General features: G+C 36.5%; 1 protein-coding gene across 1 annotated transcript; it reads left to right on the top strand.

Annotated features, from left to right (window-relative positions):
* The first annotated feature begins 9,660 nt into the window (after positions 1 to 9,660).
* Positions 9,661 to 12,105, top strand: LOC130745721 (probable fucosyltransferase 8). Its single transcript, XM_057598089.1, has 3 exons — positions 9,661 to 10,152; positions 10,285 to 10,369; positions 10,468 to 12,105. Exons 1-3 carry the CDS (start codon positions 9,823 to 9,825, stop codon positions 11,946 to 11,948), a joined length of 1,896 nt encoding a protein of 631 aa, XP_057454072.1. The 5' UTR covers positions 9,661 to 9,822; the 3' UTR covers positions 11,949 to 12,105.
* Positions 12,106 to 12,651: the final 546 nt, after the last annotated feature.

The following is a 12,651-nucleotide window of genomic DNA, read 5'->3' as shown; positions in this document are numbered from 1 at the left end:
GTCCATGGCGGACTGATTCACGATGGTTCACCCTTCGGGGGGAACTAGGTTTAAGATGCTGGAACAGGAGCGCATCGCGGTAGCGAGAGGAGGACGGATGGTGTACATAGACTTGGTCGTTCTGGATTCAGATTCGGACGACGATCACGCTAGCACGTAGTTCTGAGCGCTGGTGTGAGCTCCTCGAGATAGGATTAGTGTAGGAGTAGAGTCTTAGCTCTGACTGTCATTTGTTTCTTTGGGGACAAGGTAGTTTCCCGCCTATAGCTTTTTGTGTGGTTCCTCTACGGGAATCACAGAGAGTTGGTTGGGCTAGGAGGTCTTCTTTTAGGCCGTTTAGGCTAACTCATTTTCATTTTTGAGGTTTGTGTTGCGGACACTTAACCTTTACTTTTTGGTCTGTACATTTTGCCTACGGGCGTTACACATTCCTACTTTCCGTCACTAGAGGTTACTCGTGACGTGGTTTGCTACGTACAGCGGGGGCTGTAATTATATTATATATTAATCATGTTATCTTTTGTTGGGAGTTTATTTCTTTCAGTCTTTGATTCTATTATCAAAAAAAAAATATTCACGTTTTTCCGCTTAAACTTTCTTTTTGGTTACTAAAGTGACGCCACCGAAATCGGGGTGTTAGAATACCCCTCTCAATTGACTTTTGGTTATGTTGCTCAAAGGTTTGGGAAATTTGAGGCCTTGGCTTCTTTATAGGCTTGTTAATAACGACACCCATTTTCCACCCTATGAACGAGACTTCTCATTGGAGCCTTGTTATCTTATTCCTCCCAAGCATTACTGCAACGGAAATCCCATTGAAGATTTTTTTCTTTTTTTCTTCTTTCCTATACTTGAGGAAATGCAAAGATTACTTTCATTCACACCTCATCTTAAGTGGAAAAGAGGTAGAAGGAGAAGATAGATAAGAAGAAGAAAAAGTGACATGTGATAAGAAATAAGGAGAGAGATAGAAACGAAATTGAAATCGATAAAAAATTGAGTGTAAATGAATCAAAGTTCCAAGAAAAATAATTGTGAATTGTGAAATAGGTGTAAAAAAGTTAACCTAACAGAAAATCATGTATCATTCTTTTATTGTGTGAAAGGATTATTATTCCTTATTGTGTGAATGAATCATAAAAGACTGAATTGTAAATTTTCAAAAAATTGATTAGAGAAATCATGACAAATTAAAGTAATACGTATGGAATTCCTTCATTTTAAGTGGATACTAAAAAAATTAATTTTTTTTATCTTAATAAGTTTGTGTGAAAAAGTACTTTTTTCGCCAATAGAATCATTGGGCCCAACTCCTTGTGAACTCACTCGGGTAGTCATCCTTCTGCGCAACTCGCACCCGAACAATCGAAAAATATCAACCGCACAACTACGGTTCAAAATAAGGCGTACTCAATTATGGCTGAATAATGTATTTTGGGCAAAATCAGAGCGATCCCCACCCAACTTACCATCACCAAATTAAGCATGTCGGTTAATTCACCACTGAAGTAAATGTGGACCATGGGCGGATCTACTTGTAAGTGAGGGGGCTGAACACTTTTTTTTTGCACTTACACCCCTATATAATATATTTTTTGAACCCTGAAAATTTTAAATTATTCTAGTAGACTAAGTTTTGCACCTATTTGCACTAAAGACTTACCATCACTAACTCCTCTCACTCTCTCACACACACGTGCACTCAGCCACTCACCCTCTTCTCTCACTACCCTAAGTCCCACTCAACTGAGATGTGAGAACTGCAATCAGAATCATCGTATGCAAAATAGTTCAATCTTAAATTATGCTTCTTTTGTTCAATTTTTCTGTTTCGAATTAGTTACTTAATTCTTGAAGACAATCGAATTATTCATTTATCTGATCTTTACTGAATTGGAAACGTTCAATGAGAATAATATATTTTTCTGGTGTTTTCATTTTAGATTTCTCACCTCAGTTGGTCAATTTAAACTAAGATATTTTGCATTTGCATATATACATAAATATTAATTAATCATACATACATATAGATGTGCATATATACATAAATATTTGCAGATACAAAATTTCAAGTGACAGGTACTTTTTCCTCTATTTTTACTTATTTGGGCTGCTATTTTCGTTAGTAAGTAAAATGACAAGAGAAAGTCATTTTTATATATTTCTGCAAGTTTTATGTAAAATTTAACTTTATTCAGTTTTCCTTCGATTGAGGGGAGAAAAGGATCGCTACTGTAAAGATTTCATAATATGAAATCACGTAGATGACAACTATGACTTGTATAATTTCTGATGTATAAACATATTAAAGTTGTTTTTAATTATATTTTAACCGATGTGTTCATGTGAAAAATTTGAACCCCCTTGCCCGGGGGTCCTGGATCCGCCACTGAATTGTGATCGACACATTTTGTATAATTCCTCCCTAGATTAATGAATGTTTATTGTGGTTCAGACCATTTGATATTAATTCATAGGTTAATCATCTACTTGGTCCTTGTCTTTGTCTCGCTGTCTGAAGTGAGTCCCTCCCCAGAAAATTTGCAAATCTGGATCCTCTCATTTGTAAAATGTTTGGGGCAGGTCCTCGCCGGAGCCCGGAGCTCCGGCGAGTGATGAAGTGTCACGCTGACAGTGTCAGTAAGGCCTACGTGGAATTAAAAAAACATCAAAAAATTAAATTAAATTAAAAGTTAAACCTAGAAAATCAAAACATTTCCATATCTCATAATCATCTCTTCATCCCCTTTTTCAATACTCAAATTTAAACCCAACAAATTCCCTTCTGAAATTAACCCCCCTTCCCCCAAATGGAATTACTAAAGTAGAAAATGTAAAATCTCATTGGGTTGTATCAATTAGGCCTGTGTTACTCACTGAGAAAAATAATTGGAAAATTGATTGGAAAAATTAGAAAAAGAGCAATATGCGAGAGTGAGAAGTGAATAAATATTGAATATTGAAGAAGAGATGATTGGAAGACAGTGGAGTTGATTGGAAGACAGTGGAGTTGCGAGGATGCTTCTGGAAGTGAAACCCACCCCCACCTCAAGCAAGTTCAATAACCCAGCAACCCCACCATACCCAACAACCAAAACCAAACCAATTTCTTAATTCAAGTCCCACCACACCAGCGACGAAGAGAACCTTTGCTTCATCAGCGTCGTCCCCGCCGTCATCAAGAACCACTTCTTCGATCCAGATCTGTTTGTCCTTCCTTCGTCAGATCCAGATCTGATTGCAACAAGGGATATACTGTAACGAGGTCCTTCCTTCCCCTCTCTATTCGCCCTTCTGTCACCCCCAAACTAAAACGAGATGCAGTTTCAGAGCATGATTCAGGGCGTCGATCTGGTGCGTGCTTTAGGGTTTGTCTCCGAGGAAGAACATGGCATGGGAAGAGGACGATGTCGCCGCTCAGAGACCCGGATTCGGAGCACAAGTCACTGAGTTTGAGCTTGAGAGAGCGGTTAGGATTCGATTGCTGCTGAGTTTGATTTTTGTTGTTGGGTTAGATTGGATGTCCATGAGAAAACTTCAAACTTTCCCCTATTCGATATGGGTTGAGGAATTGTGAGTGGATTTTTTTCTCTAATCATGGAGTAGGGACGATTTGGGTGTTGGGGTTTTTCTTCTCTAGGCTAGATTAATGCTTGAGGTTTGTGTTTGGAGATTACGGTTATTTAATTTTGATGTTCTGGGGTGATGTTGTGCTCTGGAAATTGAGTGATGTTGCTGGGTTGTGTTGTTCTGTTGTTGTTAGTTTTGTTCTGGAATCTGATGCTCTTTGTTATTTTTTATGGGAGTTCATCAAGAGAAGAACATTGATGATACTCATGAGAATTGAAATTAGAGATTAAATGATTTTTTAATAAATAATTTTAGAGATTAATATTTCTGATATTGGATATTAAGGATTTTTCATTTTTACATTAATTTAATTTCTGATCTGTAATTTATTTTTTTAATTTTTCTTTATTTCTAAAATCCACTTAGGCCTTATTGAAACAGTCAGCTAGCCAAATCATCACTCATCGGAGCTCCGGGCTCCGGCGAGGACCTGCCCCAAACATTTTACAAATGAGAGGATTCAGATTTGTAAATTTTTTGAGGAGGGACTAATTTCAGACGACGAGACAAAGACAGGGGCCAAGTAGACGATTAATCCTTAATTCATTTATTCAAGCAATATAGTTCACTTATTCATTTCTTCATTATTTTATTTGTGTTCGCAACACGTTTTTTTTCTTCTAGTACTGTCACAGACTCACTGTTGATTCCATTAACCGGTAAAGGCTAAAAGAGAAATAAACCTGCAATTCCACTTGAACTTCCAAGAGAGAGTTATATATAGAACATGGTCCAAAACCAAAAATGGTCCAAATGAAGAGTGGTCCGGTTATCCCTGAAATAGCTATTTATGATACTATACAATTTGTACAACTGGATGTACACACCGTATACATGGAACAAGGAAGCTATAAGTAATGCAAATTAAATAGGAATCTCATGGAGAATTCGATCCTCGCTTAGGATGAACGCCGACTTCAACAAGTCTTCGTGTAAGATATCTAGCATCTGATGTTCGTACAACAGTATCCAAATCTCCTTATGTTATTTTACTTAGACCCTTAAAATATTTATTATTATTTACCTAAAAAATATTTATTTATTGTAAAACTTTTGAATTTTATAAACTATTTATTTTGATTATATTTAATTGCATTCAAAGTGAGAAAAATCATTTTTTTGTCATTGAAGGATAGTCCAAGTCGTAAAAGTTGGGAACATATGAGTTAGAGAAGGGAGGTTAGGAATCAATCCCTAAATTATGCTCCCTCCGTTCTTTTTTAAGTGTCGTTTTACAAAAAGGAGTATAATTTATCTTTCTGATGTACAAAAAAAGTGAGAAAAAAAAATTGTAAAACAACTCAATACTCACATATATAGAATCCATATGAGAAACCCATCCTCAGCTCAAATGAAAGAAGCACTTGACTTGGCTATGAACTAACATGATCAAAATAAAATAAAGATATATAACTAGAGAAATAAGCAAATGGGATAGTAAAATTAAGGAAATATTAGAAATGTTTAATTATTTACTTCTTCTACGTGCCGTAATAAACTTCAGTCGTTTATTATTTTATAATATATCAATGGTTACTAATCTCTAGTAAAATATTATGGACCCCTTTTTGATTGGTCCATTCTATACGTTGCTGTCCTATGGACATTTATTTATAAGGAACAGTAATCATGCACCTCAATTATTGAAAACATGCGAGTTGCAATTTGAAGTTTGAAGTTCAATTATTTAAAGAAAAATTTCAACTCAGGGTGTTTGGTGGTGGGTTGATGTCACTTTGTCATATTAGACCATTGGAGTTGGAGTATACTTAACAAAAAAATGAGAGTGTCAGATTTTCGTTTCGTTTACCATATCGATTTGATTTCTCTATTAGAGTATTACTAGTATTTATTTATCATAGTTTTATCTGTATATCTGCGCCCTTAATTAGGCTCTGCGTCCTTAATTGTTCAACATGAGTGATAGACACGAGTACACGACACGTTTTCACTAAATTTGAGATAAGTTATTCTTTGTTTTGACTTTTAACCCATGACTGCAAATGAATTTATAAACAACTACAAGATATTCCTACTAAGATTTTTTAAACAATTTAGAACGTGAAATCAACAATAACAAATATGAGATGTTCCCACAATAAATAAACTTTATTAGAATTTGAGAGGTCTATACTCAACTATTAAAGTTAACTTAAGAGTTGAGGTTTGCACTGTCACTCTTTCTATAAATACTATTTATATCATATATCTAATCAATGTGAGACTTCTAATTATAATTGAAAAAGATGCCGTCCTTAGTCCTAACACGCAAATGCAAATTGATTCTACATTTTATTAATCAATTATTATGGTTTTTCCAATAATTATTATGGATGGAGTTGTGTATAGATGAGCCGTTGTTTTCTAGTGCATAGCAGATACTACAAATTCCTAATGCTGCCAGAAACAGAAGTCGATGGATGACATCACATTTTCTACACGTATTAACTATTATGATATTTAAAAAGGAAATCTTTAATATACACAAGTAAAAACTTATGTATGGTTGCACAAGCCACTTTTTACATGTTAGTGTAGGTTTTTCGGTTTTTTTATAAAAAAAATAATTCAAAAAACTTATTTTCTTAATTAGACAATTATACTTTAATCTTTGGCTTAATTGCACTTTTGGTCCCCCAACTATGGCCTTCCTGCGAAAATCGTCCCTAAACTTCAAAATTAGCAAAACTCGTCCCTCAACTATACACACAGTTGCACTTTTGGTCTTCCGTTAGCATTCCGTCAGAAATCTAACTGAAAATGATGACATGGCCTTTCTTAATTAATTTTAACTGAAAAAAAAAATTTTTAATTAAATAACAGCAGGTTTTTTAAAAAAAAAACAAAAGTATTTTTAAGAAATTCAAAAATACCTATTTATTAATTAATGATTAGTGAATTAGTTAATTAAATCTTCTTCTTTCATCTTAACCCTAAATTCATCTTCAACTTCTTCCTTCAGAACCCAAATTCCAGAATTTCAGATCCCATCATTCATCTTCTTCATCCCTAAATTAAGAAACATAACCCATCTCGCCCTTTCCCTGCACCAGAACCCATCCCTAAATTAATTATACGCATAGTTACACCCTAAATTAATGATTAGAAACAGAACTCATCTTCTCCATCTTCACAGATCGATGAAAAGGAGAAGAAGGATGGTGGAGAAGTCGCAGATCATGATAGTGGGTTATAGGTCTCGCAGATCTGAGGATGGTGGAGAAGTCACAGATCTGAGCATGGGAGGGAGAAGGTTCTGGAAACTGTGGTGTAGATACAGGACATGCTTTGGAAACTGGCAGAGAAGGGTTTTTGAGTCGTCCTTTGAATTTCCAATTTGCTTTAATCAACATTTAATTGGGTTTATCAGCAAAGGTAACCAATTCTAAGTGTCTCGGCCTTGGCTTGCCATTCAAAAATTGTGCTACAAGATTGACAGAGAATGAGAGAAATTAATCATGGGTCGTGGGGTCATTGATTTGTGGTTGCAAAGTTGCAAATAATCAATTAACTTGGTCCAAAGTTTCCTGGACTATAATTAACGAGCACATATTTTATTTTTTTAAGGTATAACAGATTCAATGTGTCAGTTATTGATGGTTTGAGGATTTTTGTGGTGGTTGTTTGCTAAGTGTATGATGAAGATTTTGAAGATAGAGGAAGAAGATGAAAAAATTTGGAAAAAAATTTGGAAAAAAATTGAGGTTTGATATTTTTGAGTTTGAAGAACTTGGATTTTCTGGAGAAGACCTATGGGGGTTATGGTATTCTTAGTGAAGCTTGGAGATGATGAATTTGGGAAGATGAAGAAAGAATGAAGGTTGTAGAGTTTTTGGTTTTGAAGAACTTAGATTTTCTGGAAAAAAAATGAAGAAGATGAAGAGTATGATGAAGATGATTGAAGGATGTATGAAGAAGATGAAGAAGTGGATGAATTTTTCTGGAAAAATCCAGAAAACGTTAGTTTTTGGATGGAAAAGTGAGGAGGGACCAAAAGTGCTAACGGGGGTTAACGTCAGGGAGGCAAAATGGGATTTTTAAAGTTTAGGGACTCTAATGACACATATCGCTTTCGTGGGGGACCAAAAGTGCAATTAAGCCTTAATTATATTATTAATATTTTTCAATTAAAATATTATTAAATAATACCACATCAGCAATCTGTTAGATTTCTGACGGAATGCTAACGGAAGACCAAAAGTGCAACTGTGTGTATAGTTTGTGTGTATAGTTGAGGGACGAGTTTTGCTAATTTTGAAGTTTAGGGACGATTTTCGCAGGAAGGCCATAGTTGGGGGACCAAAAGTGCAATTAAGCCTTAATCTTTAGAAAATTCAAAACACACACTCTCTCTCTCACTGTCTCACATGTTCATCTTTTCTCTCTAATATTTGACTTCACCACCGCCAACCACTCCTCTGGTCATCCTTTCCCTTCCACACCTTCAAATTTGCTTTCACAAAACCCACAACTTCAACTTAAACATCAGATTTGGGGGTTGGGTGACGACGGCGGAGCAGAGCGGCGCGACAGTGAGGTTGCAGGGTTAGGTTTCAGATCTGGGGTGGGGGTTGATTTGCATTGTGGGTTGCGCGGCGGATAGGGTGAGGTTGGGTGTGGGTGGGTTCTGGGTTCGAGTGGGTTGTGGTTTGCTGGTGTGGGTTACGGTGGGGATGGGGTAAGGTTGGGTGTGGGTTCGGTGGGGTTGGGGATGGTTCTGGGTTGTTGGGAGCGCAGTTCTGGGCTGTTGAAAACCATGGAACAAAATCCCCAAGTTCATGGTTATTTTTCACATGCAAGTTCATGTAAGCATTTTCTCAAACAGTTGGAAGGTGGCTCTCACCTGAGAGAGATTCAACGGTGTGTGGCGATTCTCCATCGCAATGGGTGGGGTAAAGGCACAACTTACGCCGCCGCCGCCACCCAGTGGTCCTCTATTTTAGAAATCGAGCCCAGAAGCTTCGCCGTTGATCTTCAACCTCGCAACCTGTCCAGCGGTGGCAGACAACACATCCTTGGCGTCGTTCGCTTCAGACAACGACGTCGTCGTGGGAGATGACACCCGGGGTCGACCCATGTGGGCTTCCGTCGCTCCAACCAGACCAGCTTCCGATCTCGCTCAATGTAGACTGAGGTGACCCAGCCATGGCCTAAGTCTTCTCCTTCCTCTAAAAACCCACAGGAAAAAAGAAAAGAAAAATCCAAAGAGAGAAAGCTGGGTAATGGAAGTAGTCTTTTTTCCCCTTCTTCCAGTTGTTCGTGAACCCCTTCCCTGGGTTCTTGTCTTTTTTTTTTTCTTTTTCCAGGTTGTACGTGAACGGTGAACCTGGGTTCTTTCCATCCTCCTTTGTTCTTGTATTTTTTTTTTATTGATTGTAATGTGTTGTTGAATCTGGAATAATGTGGATGATAATTAATAATTTGTTATTTTCAGTTTTTGGAGAATAAAGATGATGAAAGAATGATAAAAGTTGATGTGAATAAATTTAGTTTCCTGGATTTTTTTATGTTAGATGATGAAGATAGATGATGAAGAAGGTTGAAGATGGTGATGAGATTAACCTAAATCCCTAATTAACTAATTCACTAATACACTAATAAATATGTTTTTGAATTATTTTTTTAAAAAAAATCTGGAAACCTACTATAATAGGTAAAAAGTGGCTTGTATTATCTTCTCTAAATATGAAGCAAATGCATGTGCAGCAAGTTTTAATATTCTCAACATTGATTCAAACATACACTCCATCTTCTATTTTCTTAATATTATTTTTGTTCAAGAAAACACACAACTAAGAAATTCAATTATTTGTTAGAAGGGATCATCTAACTCACCATGAGGATATCTCAATCCTAGTAGACCAATAACATTATTCATTCAAAATAAGTGAAAGAATTGTAAAATTTCTATTTCTGTTATGTTGTTGGAATTATTTTATAAACTTTCAATTTTGGCTTTTAGCCTTTGTACTACTTAGACATGAAGACTTTTCTTTTGAAGAGCACGAAGATATTTATTATACTTAAGAAATGGTAGTTGGGTACAAGTGTATAATTGAAATAGTGATACTTCATATATGAGAACTCAGGTAGTATCTTCTAATATTACAATGAAGCCAAGCTCCAATTAGAAGCAGGTGGTGACATTTAAAGGGTCTGTTCACTTCAACACCGCCAAGCCGTTTGTAAATCATGGAAATCCTTCAAACCGCACTGGACAAGATGGAGCAGAGTTTCAAGAGATTCATGACACCCTTTGCTGTATTTTTCATAGCTTTTCCTATTCTCATAGTCACTCTCATCATGTACAGAAACTCAAACTCTACACTTTTTGAGGGTGTATCAGAAAGCGTTGAACTCGGTGCAAAAACTCATAATGTTTCAAATGAGTTGGGAAGTACAGGGTCAAACAACACAACCAACGGTGGTGGTTTTCCATTGGGGGGAAAAGCAAGAGTGCATAATATATCAGATCAGAATATAGGAGATGGAATTGAAAGGCATAATAAAACTGTGTCAGAGGTATGTAACAGTCTAAAACCTGTTTTTGCGTCAGAATTTTCTGATTAATTTTCATTCTTACTTCCTTCTCCTCTGAATTTTTGTTACATACCAAAACTCACTCTACTGCCTGATGGGTTTGGTGAAGTTAAGGTCAGAGATCAGAAAATTCAAAACGTTACAGCTGCTACTGAAGGAACAGTTACAGCTAACAATAATAATCTCTCATCCAAAGTAGGTACGTCACACATGGAACGGCTTAAATCATTTTTTTTGGGGAACTTGTCTATGTTTCTCTCACTAATCTCTATCTATCTATCTACCTCAAATTTACAGGCTCCAAAAATGACTCCCTTGTTGTTACAAGTTCAACAAATGATTCAACAGCGCGTGTTGAAATCCGTCAAAACGAAGACAAATTGCTTCATGGATTGCTAGCTTCTGGATTTCATGAATCATCATGCTTAAGCAGATTTCAATTCCACTTATACCGCAAAGCTTCTCCTCACATACCCTCTCCATATTTGATATCTAAATTAAGAAACTATGAAGAAATTCATAGAAAGTGTGGACCAAATACTAGAGCTTTCGACAGAAGCATAGTAAAGATTGTTCGTTCTAAGAACAATGGTGCTATTGCTACAATGTGTAAGTACCTTGTCTGGACACCTGCCAATGGTTTAGGAAACCAAATGATTAGCATAGTTGCAACATTTCTCTATGCAATCCTCACAGACAGAGTGTTGCTTGTGAGATTTGGGAAAGATAAACATGGTTTGTTTTGCGAGCCATTTCTCAATTCAACTTGGATACTACCTCAAAACTCTCCATTTTGGAATGATAATCATGTTGAAACATACAAGAGCCTGCTAGAGAAGAACAAGAGTAACAACACTTCAAAGGGGCATTTACCATCCTCCGTGTTTCTTCATCTACAACACACCCGCGATGATCCTGAGAAGTTTTTTCACTGCGACCACAGTCAAGATCTTCTCAAGAAGGTTCCTTTGTTGATTTTGCAGTCAGATCAGTATTTTGTCCCATCTCTGTTCATGACTCCATTTTTCAATTCCAAGATTGACAAAATGTTCCCAGAAAAAGACACAATTTTCCACCATTTGGGGCGCTACCTTTTTCACCCTTCAAATGAGGCATGGAGACTAATCAGTGGATTCTATCAGAAAAACTTGGCCAAAGCAGATGAGAGAATAGGCCTACAGATAAGAGTATTTAATCCTGCCACTCCAAAACAATCAGTTATGGAATTAATTTTTAGCTGCATCATTAAAAATCAGCTATTACCAGAAGTACTTGGTATGAAAAATTCAGTGTCTTCTAGTAGCAAAAACAAGACTGTAAAAGCTGTTTTAGTGGCATCTTTATATCCAGAATATGGTGAGAATTTAAGGGCTATGTATCTGAGAAAACCAACAGTAACAGGGGAAGTAGTGGAGGTTTATCAAGCAAGTCATGAAGAACATCAAAAGTTCAATGATAACATGCATAATATCAAGGCCTGGGTGGACATGTATCTACTGAGTTTATCTGATGTGTTGGTCACTACCTCTCTATCTACTTTTGGTTATGTTGCTCAGGGTTTGGGAAATTTGAGGCCATGGCTTCTTCAAAGGCTCGCGGGTAACGAAAAACATTTTCCAACCTGCAAACGGGACTTCTCAATGGAACCTTGTTATCATATTCCTCCTAAGCATTTCTGCAATGGAAAGCCTATTGAAGATTTTGCATCTTCTTTTGGTTATTTGATGAAATGCAAGGATTTTTCTTTTGGAGTGAAGCTGGTCAATGGTTCTGTGTAGGTCTTGTTTGTTTCATCTTTCATGGTTAAAATTATTTTTTCAATTTGCTTAAAATCTTACGCAAACCATGGGTTCATTCATATATTGTTAGATGGAAATAGTTCTGTGGCATGAAATCTTGACAACGAAAAGGGATGAATTCATAGCCATTGTCCTATGATTGCTTGATTTTATTTATTCAGTTTACCTTGAAAAGTTGAACAACTACTCTCCTTGATTCATTCTCATACTACAACAAAACTCACGTGTGTTTGATATATTATCTAGTATACGTTTGATTGAATAAGATCTAATTAATTAAACATGATATAATAAGATCTGATAAAAATAAAATATTATACTGTGTTTAGACATATATGGTAGTAGTATAACTTATCATATTCTTTAAATTAATATAATTTTATGTTTCGTGAAATACTGATTAATAATAGGTAATATAAAATTGATTATGCATGATTTTAGTGGGTGATGAAGATGGTGTTGATGGGTGGTGGAGGTAGCAAAGGTGGAGGTGGCGGCAGCGATAGTGGTGGGGACAGCGATAGAGATAGTGGTGATGGTGATGGAGGGCGGTGGTTGTGGTTGTGGCGGTAGAGGTAGTAGTGGTGATGTTGAGTGATGGCAGCGGTAGAGGGAGGTTGTTGTGGCGATGGTGGTGGTGGGTTGTTGGGGTACGTAGTGGTAGTAGTGGTGGCAATAGCTG

This window comes from Lotus japonicus, chromosome 3 (assembly GCF_012489685.1).
Source record: "Lotus japonicus ecotype B-129 chromosome 3, LjGifu_v1.2".
NCBI classification, from domain to species: domain Eukaryota; kingdom Viridiplantae; phylum Streptophyta; class Magnoliopsida; order Fabales; family Fabaceae; genus Lotus; species Lotus japonicus.
This window is presented reverse-complemented; position numbering and strand designations above follow the sequence as displayed.

What these genes read in the sequence shown, in the direction of transcription:
- LOC130745721 (XM_057598089.1), top strand. Translation starts at nt 9,823, where the DNA reads ATGGAAATCCTTCAAACCGCACTGGACAAGATGGAGCAGAGTTTCAAG. An exon ending in ATAATAAAACTGTGTCAGAG is followed by an intron (nt 10,153 to 10,284) that starts GTATGTAACAGT and finishes GGTGAAGTTAAG; the next exon opens with GTCAGAGATCAGAAAATTCA. An exon ending in TAATCTCTCATCCAAAGTAG is followed by an intron (nt 10,370 to 10,467) that starts GTACGTCACACA and finishes TCAAATTTACAG; the next exon opens with GCTCCAAAAATGACTCCCTT.